The sequence below is a fragment of the Pseudorca crassidens genome, chromosome 4 (assembly GCF_039906515.1).
Source record: "Pseudorca crassidens isolate mPseCra1 chromosome 4, mPseCra1.hap1, whole genome shotgun sequence".
Classification (NCBI taxonomy): Eukaryota; Metazoa; Chordata; class Mammalia; order Artiodactyla; family Delphinidae; genus Pseudorca; species Pseudorca crassidens.
Genome location: NC_090299.1, coordinates 44,724,000 through 44,741,388, shown reverse-complemented (window position 1 = coordinate 44,741,388; position 17,389 = coordinate 44,724,000). Strand labels below are relative to the sequence as shown.

Genomic DNA, 17,389 nt, shown 5'->3' with positions numbered 1-17,389 from the left:
CATTTTACTTTGACATCCAGCATCTAAATGTCCATACTATGATATGAAAGGACCGTAACAACCAAGTGGTTCACAGTGCACTGGAGGACAGATAAATGGGATAAGTTTCTAGTATCTGGAGGGAGCTAAAGGACACTTTACATAGGAGGTGAAATTCTTTATGCTTTCCCCCAATTGTTCCAAGTAAAACTCATTTATCTTGAGTTATACCATTTCTTCTGTTTCTTTTCCTTTCTACTAAATCTTCTTATCTGCCTTTCTCTAGTGCCCTCCATGTTACTTTGATCCTGTTTGCCCATCTAGTCATCTGCCTACTCTATCCCTATTCCCTTCACCAGTGGTTTTGGGGAAGAATGGCACACGTTCTTAATCTCCCCTTCCCCACCCTCCATTCTCTCTTTAACCACACCAGTCTGCTTCTGCCCCCAATACTATACCAAGAATGACCAAATGCTCTGGCTTTTTCCCAGCCTGCAGTTAAAAGTCCAAGTCCTTTTCTCTGGACAGAAGGTAATATTCATTATGCAGTTATTGGGTATCTGGTGTCTCTATGCAATATCTCATGTAGCCCTCAATGTAGCCTTAGGAGGTTGGTGCTATTGTTAATCCGATTTTACTGTTAGGAAACTGAGCTCCAGACAGGTTGAATCACCTGACCCAGGTCACCAGCTAAGAGACAGTGAAGCTAGGACCTCAGCTGAGTTTGGCTGGTTCTGGAGTCCAAGCCCTTAATCATTACTCCTTCAAAAAAAACAGGAGAGGGGCTTCCCTGGTGGCGCAGTGGTTGAGAGTCCACCTGCTGATGCAGGAGATATGGGTTCTTGCCCCGGTCCAGGAAGATCCCACATGCCGCGGAGCGGCTGGGCCCGTGAGCCATGGCCGCTGAGCCTGCGCGTCCGGAGCCTGTGCTCCACAACGGGAGAGGCCACAACAGAGAGAGGCCCGCATACCGCAAAAAAAAAAAAAAAACAGGAGATAACTATGCTAGGAGAGTAGCAGTGGGCCAGGATTTAGGGTCATAGCCCTGAGAAACATGGTAGAAAATTGAAATAGCCCTTGTGGAAAAAAAGAATAGGGAATTACTACAATAACTCAATTAAATGGTATCTGCATGGAGAGCACAGATGAGGTTGGAAATCTTAAGTACCAGTTAGTAGTATTTGACAAGAGCTGAGGTGGATGGGTTGATCTGGAGGCTAAAGATGAGGTGCGCAGGTGATTTGAAGATGTCAATAAGAAGGTAGTTGACATGATTGGTTGTGGCTTTAAAGGAGAGAAATTAAGGTAAAAAGAGACTATTGGGCTAGGGGAAGAAGGAGGGCAAGCTCAGAGATCAAGGTTGTGGGAATGAGGAAGTGGAGAGAGTGGAAAAAGATGAGACTGACTTGAGAATAGGCAAGATGACCCAACAGAGTAGTGCCAGGAGTGCCCTTGCCATGGGCACAGCTGTGAACATTCACAAATGACTCCATGTTGTTCAGGGAAATGAGTTTGATGCTTTTGAACTGAAGAATTCTAATACAAATTCTTCATATCAGTTTTATGATGGAAAATGGCATCTCTCCCCACCTACGGTTGGGAGAGGAGACACCTCTTTCATCTCTTTCCTAAGATTCTATACTAACTGTGAAGATTAGTTTTTTAAGACCAAGCTCTGGAATTTCATTTGTTGCATTCATAAGCAAAAATTGGACCTCAAGATTACCAGGAGGAATGGAAAAAAAGAGTAAGGAAAATTTTATTTAATAACACCGAAGCAAACATATTGATGATCTTCCACAGAGAAACAACTTAATGTCTATCAGCAGGTAATGGAGAAATAATTCATAGCACATCCATATGCTATGGCATAGGAAGTAGCCAAAAATAAAAATGAGGGATCTCTTTATATATAGAAATGGCATAATCTCCAAGATATCTATGAAATAAAAAAAAATGGTGCATATGAATGTATATGTGTATAAAAAAGGATGGTGACTAAAATATGATATGAATAATAACGTATCATACTTTCCAGGTTATGTCTACATACCCTTGGAGTAACCTTCTAAGGAAGGTCAGGAGACGGTGGGTCTGGCACCTCTAGAAAGCCAAAAGTTCTGAAACCAGATCTCAGCCTAAGAGAACAGTTTGGGCAGGTCTTTGGTGGGGATTGTTTGGGGACTTTAATTGCAAGACACCACGAATAAAAGTGTACATGCCAAAGTGCCTTGAGGCTCGAGCCTAGTGTGAGACCCTCTCTGCTACCTCCAGCCTGAAATCTGGTCTTGTGTTAATTCAAGGGTGTGCCCATGGGGAGCATTTTCACAGACAGGGCAGACTCACATGAGTGAATGCTGGAAAAAGCTGAAGTCCTTTAGACCCTGATCCAGGTGACATGGTTCTCACTCAAATGGGTACAATGTTTGGGTTCTTTCTTCATTAAGTGCTTTAGTGGCATCAGAATATACTGGATCTCCATCGAAGTTTTCTGTTGTACAGGTATAGTGAATATAGGAACCGCAGTTCCCAAGATCACCACCACCACCACTCACTTATTTTATCCTCAATGGAATAACCAATGCCAAATTTCACGGAATAAACTTTACAAGGATGTTTTGTTCTTCACCGTGAGAAAACCCCATTTAGGTTAAGATTTGATCTGCCACAGCTTGACTCCACTGAAAATAAAAGTCAATCTTTTTTTATCAGTTGGGGTGTCAGGTTGCAGAAAAGTTAACATAGCACACCTGAGACTGCTTATCCTTAGAATGGTCTGTTTGCAAAATTGACCCTTGGCTGGCATCTGGGAACGTGGATTTCCAGAGGGTTCCCATCACCCACACTAATAAGAACATCTCAGCAGGCCTTAACTGTTCATGCAAACAATGTGATTTATGTGAGCAGTTTCCTTCTGGGAGTCTGGAATTCTGGTAATGCCGAGAAGAAGTTGTCTACCCGACTGGCCCCCAATAAAAACCTTGCTACCTCTTCAATGAGCTCCTTTGGTAGGCAGTATTTCACATGTGTTGTCACACCCCCTTGCTGGGGAAATTAAGCAAGTCCTGTGTGACTCCACTGGTGGAGGATTCTTGCAAGCTTTCACCTCATTTCCTCCAGACTCCCCGCTGACCTCCACCACTGCCAAGCTCGTTTTTCCGCTTGCTGATTTTGCTTTGTATCCTTTCTCTATAATTAATCATAGCCGTGAGTATGACTATATGCTGAGTCCTGTGAGTTCTCCCAGGGTGATCATGGCTGCGGTAACAAATAAATGTCAAGACTTCAGAGGCTCAACACGATAGTTTATTTCTTGTTCGTGTAGAGATCAAGGCCAGTGCTCCTGGTGGGCAGGTGGCCTTCTACTCAGTCACTGAGGACCCAGGCACCTTCCATCTTGCACTCCACAGTAAGTTTGCAGTTGGAAAAAGAGACGGGAAAGGACATGCCTCCTTCTTAACCCTCCCCTTAACCCTAACCCCAGCGTTGGCCCTGAGATGACGCACATCCACCTCTGGCCACATTCCATTGGCAATCACTAGTCATATGGTCCCATCTAGATGCAAGGGGACTAGGAAACGTGGTCTCTGCTTGGTGGCTGTTCCTCTGCAGCAACTCTGTGGAAAGAAAGCATGAATCTTTGATGACCAGCAATAGTACCGTAATAGATACTTATTATGAACCTGTCGTGTGCTCAACTTCATACCAAGTGCTATGATACAACACAAAGAAGTCATATTGTTCTTACCCACATGAAGGTTGACATGTAAAAGGGAACGGGTCACCCCCAAGGATGAGGAGACAAGGCTCCCTTTTTCTGGGAAGTTGTCTTTTCTACTAGACCCTCCCTCTGTATTTTCCTAGTAAGTGGTGCTGATCCCTCACATAGCACTTAGTGCGTTGAAACTGACCATATTCTTGTCAGATTCTCCTGACCAATTATAATATTTTTGAGGTCACAATGTCAGTTGCCTTATTTTTTTTTTTAATTTTTTTTTTTTTTTGCGGTACGCGGGCCTCTCACTGTTGTGGCCTCTCCCGTTGCGGAGCACAGGCTCCGGACGCGCAGGCTCCGCGGCCATGGCTCACGGGCCCAGCCGCTCCGCGGCACGTGGGAACCTCCCGGACCGGGGCACGAACCCGTGTCCCCTGCATCGGCAGGCGGACTCTCAACCACTGCGCCACCAGGGAAGCCCTCAGTTGCCTTATTGATCAGCACATATTCCTAGTGCTCAGCACAGAACATGGTACATCTGAGATATTCAGTAAATGCGTAAATGAATGAATGTTCAAGAGGGACGGTGAGATACAGTGCAGTACCATGCTGTGAGCACAGGTTATTCAAATCTTCTTATCCCTTGTGACCTTGAAAAAGTTGCTTAATTTCTCTGAACCTCAATGTTTCATTCTTAGAATGGGGAGAAAAATACCAACTTTGCAGGGCTGCCATGAGGATTTTCTGAGATTCTGAATGTGTATTCAGCACCTAGCCCTGAAGTTATGGAGAACAGTTTTTCACCATGGAGTACGATGTTAGCTGTGGGTTTTTCATAGATGCCCTTTATTGGGTTGAGGGAGTTCCCTTCTCTTTCTAGTTTGGTCAGTGTTTTTGTTATGAAGAGGTATTGGATTTTGTCAAATGGTTTTCCTGTGTCTGTTGAAACAATCTTGTGGGTTTTGTCCTTTATGTTATTCACGTGGTGTGTCACATTGATTTTTTTTCTTTACTGTTTTCGGTTTTCTGTTTATTCTCTCTTTTTTTTAATTGAGGCATAGTTGCTTTACAATGTTCTGTTAGCTTCTGCTGTACAGTGAAGTGAATCAGCTCTATGTATCCCTATATCCCCTCCCTCTTGGACTCCCTCCTTCTCTGCCCGCCCCCCGCCCCCATCCCACCCATCTAGGTCGTCACAGAGCACAGAGCTGAGCTCCCTGTGCTATACGGCAGGTTCCCACTAGCTCTCTATTTTGCACATAGTAGTGTCTATATGTCAATCCCATTCTAAGATGTTAAATCAACTTTGCACTCTTGGGATAAAAACCACTTGGCCATGGTGTGGAATCCTTTTTTTACATTGCTGGATTCTATTTTCTAGTGTTTTGTTGTATTTTGTTTTGGTTTGGTTTTGAGGGGCTCTTTTTGCGGCCCAGATTGTTTCAGACCCTTCACTGGATTCCCATGGTGCTTCCCAGAGGTCCCAATGGAACTCCTTACCGGTTTCTCCTGAGGACAGTTTCTAATCACTTCCACTCAAATCCTCTTCTCAGGTGCAGCTCGTGGGGATCAGCCTACGTCACGGCAGGGTCACGGCCCTCTCCGGTCACGTGGCCCCTCAATCACACCCACGCCCCTCCCACTAACCCGGCCCCGCGAATTCTCCCGCAGGTGATCTATACCCTCAACACCCGCCAGGACGAGGCCGAGGCGGGCATGGAGGCGCTGCGTGAGGCCCACCAGGAGGAGCTGCGGAAGGCGGTGGCCGAGACGGAGGCCAGGCTCCTGCAGGCGCAGGGCCGCGCGGGCGAGGAGGCCCTGAGGCAGCGCGTCCAGGCCCTGGAGAGCGCCCTGGAGCTGCAGAAGCGGCTGACGCAGGAGGCGCTGGCCCGGTCGGCCGCGTGCAGGCTGGAGACCCAGGAGAGGGAGCTGAGGGTGGAGGCCGAGCACGCCGAGCGGGTGCTCACCCTCTCCAAGGAGATGCTGGAGCTCAAGGCCGACTACGAGAAGAGGCTCCGGCACATGAGCGGCCACGAGGCGCCCGGGTGGGGCGGGCTCGCCCAGGAGGGTCCCAAGCCCCAGGCCGAGCCGGGCTGCGGCCCCGAAATGCGGGAGGTCCTGCTGGAAGTGGAGCGGCTGCGAGCGGAGAACCAGCAGCTGAGCAAGGACTATGCTCGGAAGGCTGAGGAGCTGCAGGCCACGTACGAGCGGGAGAACGAGGCCGTCCAGCAGGCCATGCAGCAGTCGGTGAGCGAGGCCCTGTGGCAGTGGCAGGAGAAGGAGACCGACCTCCGGAAGAACTTCCAGGCCCAGGAGGTGGCCCTGCAGGCCCAGGTCCGGAAGCTAGAAGGGGATCTGGAGCACAGGGGCCGCAAGATAAGTGACCTGAAGAAGTACGCCCAGAAGCTGAAGGACCGCATTCAGGTAAAGCAGGGACTCTTCCTACCTTCCAAATGGGAGACTAAGCATGGCCCCTAGTGTCGAACACCTACCGTGTGTCACGCACTGTGCGAAGCCCTTGACTTCTGCCAGAGCGAGCATTATTACCTCCATGGAGTTCAACCACATTCATTCAGCAAGTGTGTGTGCAACACCTACCATGTGCCAGGCCGGGGCTGTGGGCAGGAGACACACGGTGAGCCAGCCTTGATCCCTGTCCTCTGAGAGCTGAGAGACTTACAATTTAGAGATGAGAAGATAAAACCGAAATTGAGAAGCTTAAGGATGGCCCTAGCTGGGCACACAGCTACAAAGTGTTTGAACTCAATTCAGCCTAATTCTAAACCCCCCACTCACTCCGTAACAACTTGCTGTCCTAACATCCTTGGGGCTTTGTATTTGTGGAAAGCCAGACCATTGACAAGTCAGTTACATGAGGCCCACAGACTCACAGAGCCCCATCTCTAAAAGTAACAGCAGCTAGTATCCTTCATACTCCCTGAGCATTTTTTTTTCCATCCCAGACACTTTATCTCATTTGATCCTCACTACAGAAAGGTTAAATAACTTGCCAGAAGTCACACAGCCAATCAGAGGATGAGTAGGGATTTGATGAACCCTGAGCCACTGAATTCCAGAGATTAAAGGCATATGCTGTGCACTTACCCACTTTTCAGATCTGATGTACACAGGATGTCTTGACCCAGCACTGTAACAAGAGAAATGAGACCCTTTCTGTCTGTTTAGGACCTGGATGTGCAGCTCAAGGAGGCTCGACAGGAGAATTCAGAGTTAAAAAGCACTGCAGAAAAACTTGGGGAGAAGCTGGCTGTTGCCAAAGACAGACTAATGTTGCAGGAGTGTCATGTGACACAGAAAAGCGGTGAGATGCCCGGAACGATTTCCTTACACAGCAAAGGTTGGCCTGACGCTGCTTGCAGCCTTGAGACGTTGAGGGAGCAGAGTGGAGGGCAGGGCTATTTGATCCGACCTGCCTGGTGGGCAAGTCCCATCCATGCAGGACACAAGTGAGCCGACATCCAGAGCTGCCGCAGGTCAGGTATTTAAAAGGCATGATGCAAAAGGATGTCTGGCCCCCCAGAAAGTTCTCCACCAGATCCACCGTAGTGCCTGAACTTCTCAGCTCTGGCTTTTCCCTAGACTTAGACAACGCTTTATACTCTAACATCATTCACACAGTGATGTTATTGGGTGTTCCCAATAATGTTGTGAGTTAGGTATCGTCAGTATCCCATGTCACAGATGAAGACATGAGGCTGAGAAAGTTAACGTGGCTAGCTCAAGGCCAGCCAGCTGCCTGGTGATAGAGGTGGTGTTTGAGTCTCAGATTATCTGACTCCAAAGTGCTTTCCACTGAGCTCCCTCATCAGAAAGTGTTTGAGTATGTACAGTGTCATCAGCTTGACACTGGGAGATATAACAAAGGCACAAAACATAGGCTCTGCCTCTAGGGAGTTTATGGGACTGCTACTTTACAGCCCACAGCATGCCTTGCTATCATGGGTGCGGCCCAGGCAGCAGTGAGGTGTCTGGGAAAGAAGAAATCACCTCGGGCTGGAAAGTACGAGTTGGAACCAGAGGGTATAGAGGGTTTACAGCAGTGGTCTCAGAAGTAGGGCATATGGGAAGAAACTGAGCAATTGTAACTATATTTATTTTTTGTCTTATACTTGAAATCTCTTTATTTAAATCCTTTGAATGTACATATATCCAGGAACGTCCTCAATTTCTTTTTAAACTATGGAAAGCACAATCAAAAAAATTTGAAGATGACTAGTTTAAGAAGGGAGAGCCGGACAACTGTTTGAACTCAAGATGCTACTTGGGCAAAGGTGACAATCACCACTTGGACCCTGCTTGAGGCCAGAAGGCCATGGAGCAGGGATTACATAGGGGAGTCAAGGGCAAAATAGTTGAATAGCAGAATGGCAACCCAACTGCAGAGGCCTCAGGCATGAGGCCAAGGCCAAGGGCATTCCCAATGATGTTGACACTGTACTTGCAGATGACATGAAGACTGAGAGGGTTTCAGAGAATAAAGTCCTAGGGAAAGAGAATGATTTGGAAGCCTGCAGTCTCCATCCTCAGCAGGATCAGAACTTTCCCAAGGAGTGTCCATGCACGAAAGGAGGCACAGATACACAGGTACTCTCTGACCCAGTCCTGGGGATGGAGCAGTCACAGGGGGACTCTGCTGGAATGAGCTTCAGATGGAGGCCAGCCCCAAACCATGACAGGTCCACTTGGAAGCAACAGGTCCCATAGTTTCAGGGGTGCATGCATGGGTGTGAAGTTCCAGCCAACGTCCTGCCAACTGCATGTCATTGCATGTCAAGCCAGGAGACTGAGAATGTAGCAGAATTCCCCCAACTCCTTATCATTAGCTCCTGGGAAACTGGAAGCTTGCTTAAGATTCCTGCTATATGTTCCCAGTCAAAACAAACAAAACATTTTTTAGAAACCGCCATAGTATGGGCTGGAATATCTGATCCTATGACAATAGATACACTACTACAAAAAGCCCTTTTCCGATGGTGGATAAAGTGAAGTCTCTTACAGATATCAAATGTGATTTTATAAACTTTATTGTACCTTGTGATACATGCTTTGAAATCAGTAATCAACATTGTAGAAGTTACACAAAAGAGAAATGGTGATCTCCTCCTCTCCCCACCCTGGCAGTTTTACAAGCCCTTTTTCTTTTTATAGACCAAGAAAGAGGCATGTATTGAGACAGAATGTATGAAGCAAAAATATGAAGAAGACCTCCGTAAAATCAAAGATCAGACAGAAGAGGAGAAGAAACATCTCAAAGACCAGCTGGTGAAGCGCCTAGAAGACTTGGTGAAGAAGCACATGGTGGAAATCCAATTAGTTCGCTCATCAGTGGAAGCTGAGAGGCAGAGGCTACAGAAGGTGAGATCCCCTTTCAGAGATACCATTCCGTTTGTTTTTCCTTGCCTCTACCTCCCTCCTTTCCTCTTCTGTTTCTTCTTTCCTTCCTCAAACATTTACTGAGCTCCTGTTGTATATAGATTTCAGCTAGTTCTCTGATCAGAGGGAGTTCAGAGTCTTCAGGAGGAGACAGGGCACCCCAGGGCTGTGAGACAATAGGGCCTAGAGTTGTTGACATGGGGTGGAATTGTGTCATATGAGTGTTTAACTTAGGGAAATTCAAATCCTCTAATCTGCAAAAACAGAGAGAAATAACATGAAGTGAACACGCAGGCCTGGCAGACTGCCTGGATTCAAATCCCAGCTCTGCCACCCTCTAGCTCTGTGACCACAGAAAGTTATTTAACCTGGACTCCTCACAGGGAAACTCTGCGGGGGCCCCAAGTTACTCATTTATAAAACAGATGGTGATAATAGCACCTCACAGAGTAGCTGCGAGGATTGCATGAGGTAATCCATGTGTGAAAAGTCGAAGCACATCATAGTGCCTGAGGCGTAAGAGGCACTAGGTAGATGAAGGTAATTAATTAACCAGTGGGAGAGAAGTTTCTCAGCCTCTGAGTACTGTTCCAACTTCCCACCAAAGGGGGCGTTTTCTGCTGAGAGGGAATGCAAAGCATCATCCCTCGTGTTTGCTGAGGAAAGCAAATAACATGTATATGAATGCTTTAGGAAAAGAGTGAAGTGTATCAGTATTATTGTGAGCATAGGTGGTGCTTTAATTATTATAAGAAGGCTTCTTTCTAATCTAAGAACTTGCATTATCACTATGAGTTTTCACTGAAAGATAATCATATATCACTGAGGAATACAATGTGTGGTGGTGAAGAGTAGTAGATACTCAATAAATATGGGTTGGATAAGTAAATGAACTTAAGAAAGTCTAGTCCTGGGTCCAAGTCCTGACTCTTTCACTGGCTTTACTACCACGGACAGGTCACTTAATCTTTCTGAAACCTGATTTTGAAAATAAGGATAAATACTTTGGGGGCTTGTTATGTGAATTAAATATGGTAGTTTTTAAAATTATTTATTTATTTACTTTGGGCTTCGTTGCGTCTTCATTGCTGCACGCAGGCTTTCTCTAGTTGCAGTGAGCAGGGGCTACTCTTCATTGTGGTGCACGGGCCTCTCATTGCGGTGGCTTCTCTTGTTGCGGAGCACGGGCTCTAGGCGCACGGACTTCAGTAGTCGTGGCCCTCAGGCTCTAGAGTGCAGGCTCAGAAATTGTGGCGCACAGGCTTAGTTGCTCCGTGGCACGTGGGATCTTCCTGGACCAAGGCTCGAACCCGTGTCCCCTGCATTGGCTGGCGGATTCTTAACCACTGGGCCACCAGGGAAGCCCCTAAATATGGTTTTATATATAAACTCTTATCTCAGTGTACAACATGTAGCAAAAGTTTGATAAACGGTGGCTGTGATTAGTTACCATGTGCATTAGATGACATCATGTGTGATAATATTATTTAGTGTCCACTATACTTTATAAAGCACTTTATTCTTATGGACACATTTAATCCTCCCAACAGGATTACAAAATGAGTGTTCATATCCCCATTTCAGAGATGAGAAAACTGAGGCTCAAAGATGTTATATATCCACTCACACAGACAGTGAGTGGTACAGCTACATTAAAACCTGACAGCCTGACTCCAGAGGCCATGGTTTCCCATCCCTGCACAGAGAGGGAAGCAACTGTATTGAAAGCACTTTCCTCCCCATGAGCAGTGACAGGTTGCACAAATCCAATCCTCATTGGAGGAAAGCTGAAGTCACTTTCCATCGTGAGCCACAATCAATGGGAGGGACAGTAGCTCTCCCAGAGCTACAGGTTGCCCCGGTAACCTGTCAGCCAAGCCTGACTCTGAGTGTAGAAATCCCACTTCAGCTTTAATCAGAGGCATGGTTCCATTTGGGAAATGAATCATGTAGAAATAAATTGCATTTCCTCCTGGTTTTTTATTTTCTTTTTAAAAATTATGGTCATTTCTACAAACTGAGGATATAAGTTATATAAATTAGGCCATGCAGACTACAGGAAGGTAAAAACTTGAAGAGGTCCCAGATCTGGTGTTCATGGACTAAAAATAGATGCCGGTTTCCCCTCTAGAGTTAAGAGCACACTGTTCCTTTGGGCCCTTGAGTATAAGTATGTTGTGTATCGTGAATGCTACCTTAACCTGAAAAAGACACCACAGGAGATGGGCTGGAGTTCACCCAGACAGTTTATCTGCCTTTCCTGTCTGTAAGATTAGATGATATTACGACTTAATCTTCACAGACAGAGCAGAGTACGTGTCCTATAATTAGCACTTGCCCACGTTGATTCCTAGGAGAGTGTGGAAAGATTTATTGAGTCCTCACTGAGCTGTTCTAGACACTGCTGCGTTCTACACCTCATTTGTATCACTTAGGATTCTGGGTGGCAAGCATCACAAACCCACCCTGGGCGGTTTAGGTAAGAAAGGAATTTAGTAAAGGGTAATGAAAAGCTTTCTGGAAAACCGGGGAACTGGGCTTGGCAAACTACTCAGTGATGAAGACACCCTTGCTGCCATGTCTGAGCCCAGACCTTCTGTTTACACAGCTGACACCACCAACACTGGGCCCTGGATGTTGCCTGCAGAACTGCAGTGTCCAATATGGTAGCCTCTTGACACATGTGGTTATTTACATTTAAATCAATTACAATTAAATAATATTTTAAATTCAGTTCCTCAGTGGAACTCGCCACATTTCAAGAGCTCAATTGCCATATATGGCTAGTGGCTCCCAGATTGGATAGCACAGTGTTGAGGGATTTCTACACATTAGCTACATTATATTTTAGAACATTTCTATCGTCACGGAAAGTTCCGTCAGTCAGAGCTGCTGTAGAATGGCTGCCCCTGCTGCCCCTGGGAAGTTCAGTTGCCAGATCCTTTATGACTCCAGCTTGTACGTATCGATGGCTTCCAATTCAAAATCCAGGGTGGGTGTGTCTGACTGGTCACATGACTTGATCACATGCCTCAATCACATGCCCATGCCCTCATCACAAGGGAGTCTGGGAAGGTAGGTCTGACATTTTCTGGTTCTGTGGTGGAAAGATGGCTCTGATGTATCAGATGGAGAATTTCCCAAACATTCAGAGAAGGATCAGAGGCTGGGCAGCCAAAAGGAACAACAGCTCTCCACTCCATGATTTAATTCTTACCTCAGCCCCGTAGGCAGGGCTTGTTTTCCCATTTCACAGATGAGGAACCTGGGAAATGAAGTCACTTGAGTATCACATGACTTGGGTGTGAGTCAGGGCTGCCTTGACTCCAAAACCACTAACTTTTGCCCTCTGTCTATGTAGCAGAACAGAATAAACATTGCCCTGGGCCTTGGAGAGCAGCCTTCAGGTCTTCACCCTGCCAATATCCATTTATGGTTTATTTATCATTCATTGAATGCATGCTTGGTGTTTTGAGCAATGCAGGGATACACGAATCAGCCATGCCTACAGGGAGCTCACAGTCTGGAAGGAGGAACAAGACATGCACTGAAACCATCTGTCAAGTCTGGGTGTAAGAAGTGCTGTGCTGGGGAAGCAGCCACGTTGTCACCTTAAATAAGTCACCCCAAACCATTCTAGGCCTCTGCTTTCTAATTTCAGTAATAATGTGAATGTGAATGATTTTGTCTAATTCTTTTCAACTTTTTATTTCTATCAACTCCAAAAATACTCTTCATTATTTAGAAATAGGTTGCTTAATTTCCAAAGATTTGGAACCTTTCCAGATGTCTCTTTGTTATTGATTTCTAATTTAGTTCTCTTGTGATCAAAGAACAGATTCTGTTCTTTCCTTTTCAATTAGCTCATATTATTGTATGGCCCAGGGATGGTCTATCTTGACGAATGGTCCAGGTGCCCTTGAAAAGAATATGGATCTGCTGCTCTTGAGTGGAGTGTTTCATAAATGATAATTAGGTTAAGTTGGTTGATAGTGTTGTTCAAGTATCTTATTTCCTTACTAATTTCTTCTGTATTTGTTCTGTTGATTATTGAGAGAGGAGTATTGAAATATCAAATTTAAGTCAGTTTTTATATTTTCCCTTTTAGTCCTGTCAGTTTTTGCTTTAGATAAATTCAAACTTATTTATGAGGTACATACACATTTAGGCCTATTATGTCTTCTCAATGAATTGGCCCCTTACTCATTATGGAATATTCCTTGTCCTGAAGTCTACTTTGATAAAAACACAGACATTCTATCATTTTTGTGGTTAGTGTTACAGTCTATTTTAATCCATTCCTTTACTTTTAACCTACCTGTGTCTTTCTAGTCAAAGTGCGTTTGTATTGGGTTGGCCAAAAAGTTCGTTCGGGATCCATAAGCTGTTACAAAACCTGAACGAACTTTTTGGCCAACCCAAATAGGCTAGCTGGATTTTCTGTTTTATTCAGCTTGGCAGTCTGATTTTTGAGGGTCATTTAGACCATTTACATTCAATGTAATTATCATTAAGTCTACCATATTGCTGAGTTTTTTTTTTCTTTTTGTCACATCTTTTTTTCTTTTTGCCTGTTTTCCTGTTTATTTTTGATTGCTTGAATATATAGCTTTTGGTATTCCCTTTTTTTTTTTTTTTTTTGTGGTACGCCGGCCTCTCACTGTTGTGGCCTCTCCCGCTGCGGAGCACAGGCTCTGGACGCGCAGGCTCAGCAGCCATGGCTCACGAGCCCAGCCGCTCCGCGGCATGTGGGATCCTCCCGGACTGGGGCACGAACCCGCGTCCCCTGCATCGGCAGGCAGACCCTCAACCACTGCGCCACCAGGGAAGCCCTGGTATTCCGTTTTTTATCTCCAGTAGTGACTTGTTAGATATTCTTCTTTTGGGGAGAGGATGGTGTGCCATGGTTGCTGTAGGATTTATAACATGCGACTTTATCATTGTCTGCCATCGAATAATATGATGTTACTTCATACATATTGTGTTGCTGTAAGGTTTGTATGGAGAAGCAATACATATATACTTCACTGTACAAACCTTACAGCAACACACTATTTTTATTTAGCCTTTCCTAACCTTTGTGAAGTTGTTGTCATATGTTTTACTTTACATATGTTATAAACTCTACATCGCTTTTCTATTTCCTTAAATAGTCAATTATCTCTTAGAGAGAATTTTTAAATGAGAAAACTAAAGTCTTTTATATTTTCTAATTTACCATTGCTACCCTCTTCGTTCCTTTGGCATATTCAAGTGCCCCATCTGGTATCATTTTCTTTTGGCCTGAAGAACTTCCTTTAATGTTTCTTGTAGTGTCAGTCTGCTCACAGCAAATTCTCTCAGTGTTTATATGTCTGAAAATGTCTTTATTTTGCCTTCATTTTTGAAGGTTATTTTGCTGGATATAGAATTCTAGGTTAACAGTTTGTTTTCTTTCAGCACTTTAAAGATGCTGTTCAACTTTTTAAAATTTTTGGTTTGTATTTTCCTCAGATGAAAAGTTGGTAGCCACTCTCATCTGTTCTCCCCTGTGCATAGTGTATCTTTTTGTTTTCTGATTGCTTTTAAGACTTTTTTCTTTATCATATCACAATTTGATTATGATATGTCATGGTGTGATATTCTTTGTGTTTTTCTGTTTGGGGTTCTGTTTGGACGTCTTGGGTCTGTAGGTTATAGTTTTTTTCTGTATTCAAATTTTTAAATTGAAGTGTAGTTTATTTGCAATGTTTTGCTGTGGGTTATAGTTTTTATACAGTATGGAAATTTTAAGATCATTATCTCTTCTGCCTTCCCTTTCTGAGTGACATTTCAGGCTTTGTACTGGTTTACTCTTTCAGCTACACCAGGAACTTTACTATAAATACATACCGAAGAGTGATTTTTCTTCTTGAAAAAAGTTAACGTGTTTTCCTTTAAAATGCCAACTGAAATCTCTGCTTGGTGATTTCCTGTGGCTGCTTATTTGTTGTTCCCATCACAGTGGCTCCCTTATGTGTCTTTTCTTAAACTGCCAGTAATTGTGGACAATCTAGACAAGAAAGCAGAAAAAGGGTGGGAGTCCTGCTTTTGCCTCTTACCAGCCATTGGATTTGCTTCATGTGAAATGGATGCAATAAAGCCTTTTTCCATAAGTATTATGAGAGTTAAATGAGAACAGAGCTTATGAAAGTACTCTGTGAATCCTGTAAATTCATAGCCCATGGAGCCTTCTTCCAGGGGTGGGATGCAGCAATTTATATATCTGAAAGCACTCATCTCCTTCTTTTTCCTCACGTTCTTGTCTTTGTAGTTGTTTTTTCTCTTTCCACGAGTTAGGAGGAGAATGTTAACGCTTCCTGTTGAAATCCTCAAGGTCACTTGAGGAAATTTTGGGGGAAATTTTTTCCCTCTAGGTCCATTTGTCAAGGCAACAGCTGAAGCTGTGATTGATTACATATACCCTAGGACGTTAGGCAGTGCAAGGTTAGAAATAGCCACTGCTTTATGCTAAGCACCTTTCTTGCAGGGGGTTTCCACTGTTACAGTGAACATGCCTTGGCAGAGTTAGCGAGTGTCTGCACCAATAAGCAGGTTAAACAAAACTTCTGTTCAATAAAAGATTCTGTGAATGAGGGACTAAATAATGAAGTAAAAAGAAATCAGAATCTTTGCTGAGGGGACGGCCTTATTTCTGATGGTTGCTTAAGTTATCTCAACTTGTTTTAAACAAAAAGTTTATCTATCATCTTCAGAAAATGAACTCTCCAAAGCAACAAGTCCTGCAAAAGGAGATGGTGGATTTACTGAAGACACTATACGTTGACCTAAGTGTCCACATCATGCAACCCTTACAATCCAATCACAGCCCTCTTTTCATCTCTTTTAAATGACTGACCCCAGGGACAATGCGAAGCGCCACCCCAGGGCCACTGGCCTGGCCTGGGGCTGGCCCCATAGAAAGTGTAAAGATGTCATCCAGATGATCAGTAGCAGCATCTTTTTAGATGATCAGGTTAGAAATCCAGGAGTCAGAAATCCAGAAATCCATAATTTCTCTGTCATCCCTCACATTCGATCAGCCATAAAGTCCATTCATTCTGCAGTTGACCCTTGAACAACGTGGGGGTTAATCCAAGTATAACTTATAGTAGGCCCTTCGTATCTGCAGTTCCTCCACATCCACAGGTTCAACCAACCACAGACTGTGTAGTCCTGTAGTACTTACTGCTGAAAAATGTCCACGTATAACTGGACCCATGCAGGCAGGGAAGAAGCACAGCCAAGGGGTCATCCTTTGCAGAGTCTGGATCTTGACTCTTCTGCTTACGGGCTGCATGACCTTGGGCAAGTTATTTAACCTCTTCAAGCTTCATTTCTTCATCTGTATAATGAGCTTTAACAATACTACCTAGCTCATAGGGTTTTCATAAGGATCAACGAGATGATCTGTGAAAAGCGCCCAGAAAATGGCACACACTCAGTAAACGTCAACTGCTAATATGTCATCTACTTCCAGTTAGACCATAAAGGTCTGTAATCAGTTATCACCATCCAGCATGGTATCTACTGCGTTATAGCTGTTGACTTTGCTGCCTGTCTCTTTCACGCAAATGTGAGCTCCTGGTGAGTAAGCATATTGTCTGTTTTTATACCCAGCTTCAAGAACAGTGCCAAGCACATGGTAGGTCTCAATAAATATTTGTTGAACAAATAAATGACTTAATATCTACCTAAAATTCAGCTACGAGGAACAGAATATTTCATCCACTGCTCTAGACACTTGAAAAATTTCCGCAGATATTAAGCTAGATCAGAAAGCGTAAGCATCTGTAAGAATAGTACTACTTAGCATTTATCGATCCCTTACTATGTACCTAGAACTGTGCTAAGCATGTAAGTAATGCATTGAATCACAGAGAGGTTAGGAAATGTGCCCAAGATCACACAGTTAAAATGCAGCTGCACCACTCACATGGGCTCCAGAATGTTCTTTTATCTGGATCTGCTTTGTGTGAGACTGTGAGACTGTGGGGAGGGACCATGGAGGAAGCAGCCGTATGAATCCCATCATTTTGACTAAAGTAAGGATGCTGTTGAGAAGGCCAAAGAAGAAATTTCATTCTGCTTTTGATATTTCCCTGCAACTGAGGGTGTAGTTGGCTTTTTGATTTATAGAACCATGAGAATTTTGTCAGTAATGAGCATTCTGTTTTCTTATTTGACACTACAAAACTTGAAGCCAGGGGTTTACTCTGCCCCCACCTCCCCACCCCCAGTATATATTCGACTTTGTGGTGTGAATTTAGCACCTGTTTTCTT

General features: G+C 44.4%; 1 protein-coding gene and 1 long non-coding RNA gene across 2 annotated transcripts in view; one reads left to right on the top strand and one right to left on the bottom strand.

Moving 5' to 3' along the window:
- FAM184B (family with sequence similarity 184 member B) overlaps positions 1 to 17,389 on the top strand; it is a 115,424-nt gene that overhangs the window by 42,834 nt on the left and 55,201 nt on the right. The window contains exons 2-5 of the mRNA XM_067735596.1: positions 5,366 to 6,118; positions 6,881 to 7,016; positions 8,160 to 8,299; positions 8,864 to 9,070. Of these exons, the coding sequence (XP_067591697.1) occupies positions 5,366 to 6,118; positions 6,881 to 7,016; positions 8,160 to 8,299; positions 8,864 to 9,070 (1,236 nt within the window). The remainder of the gene's footprint in view (positions 1 to 5,365; positions 6,119 to 6,880; positions 7,017 to 8,159; positions 8,300 to 8,863; positions 9,071 to 17,389) is intronic.
- LOC137223584 (uncharacterized) lies at positions 2,709 to 6,520 on the bottom strand. The gene is made up of 3 exons (XR_010942933.1): positions 6,293 to 6,520; positions 5,195 to 6,049; positions 2,709 to 3,596 (listed from the first exon to the last, which is right to left on the bottom strand). It is a non-coding gene; the product is annotated as an uncharacterized lncRNA (long non-coding RNA).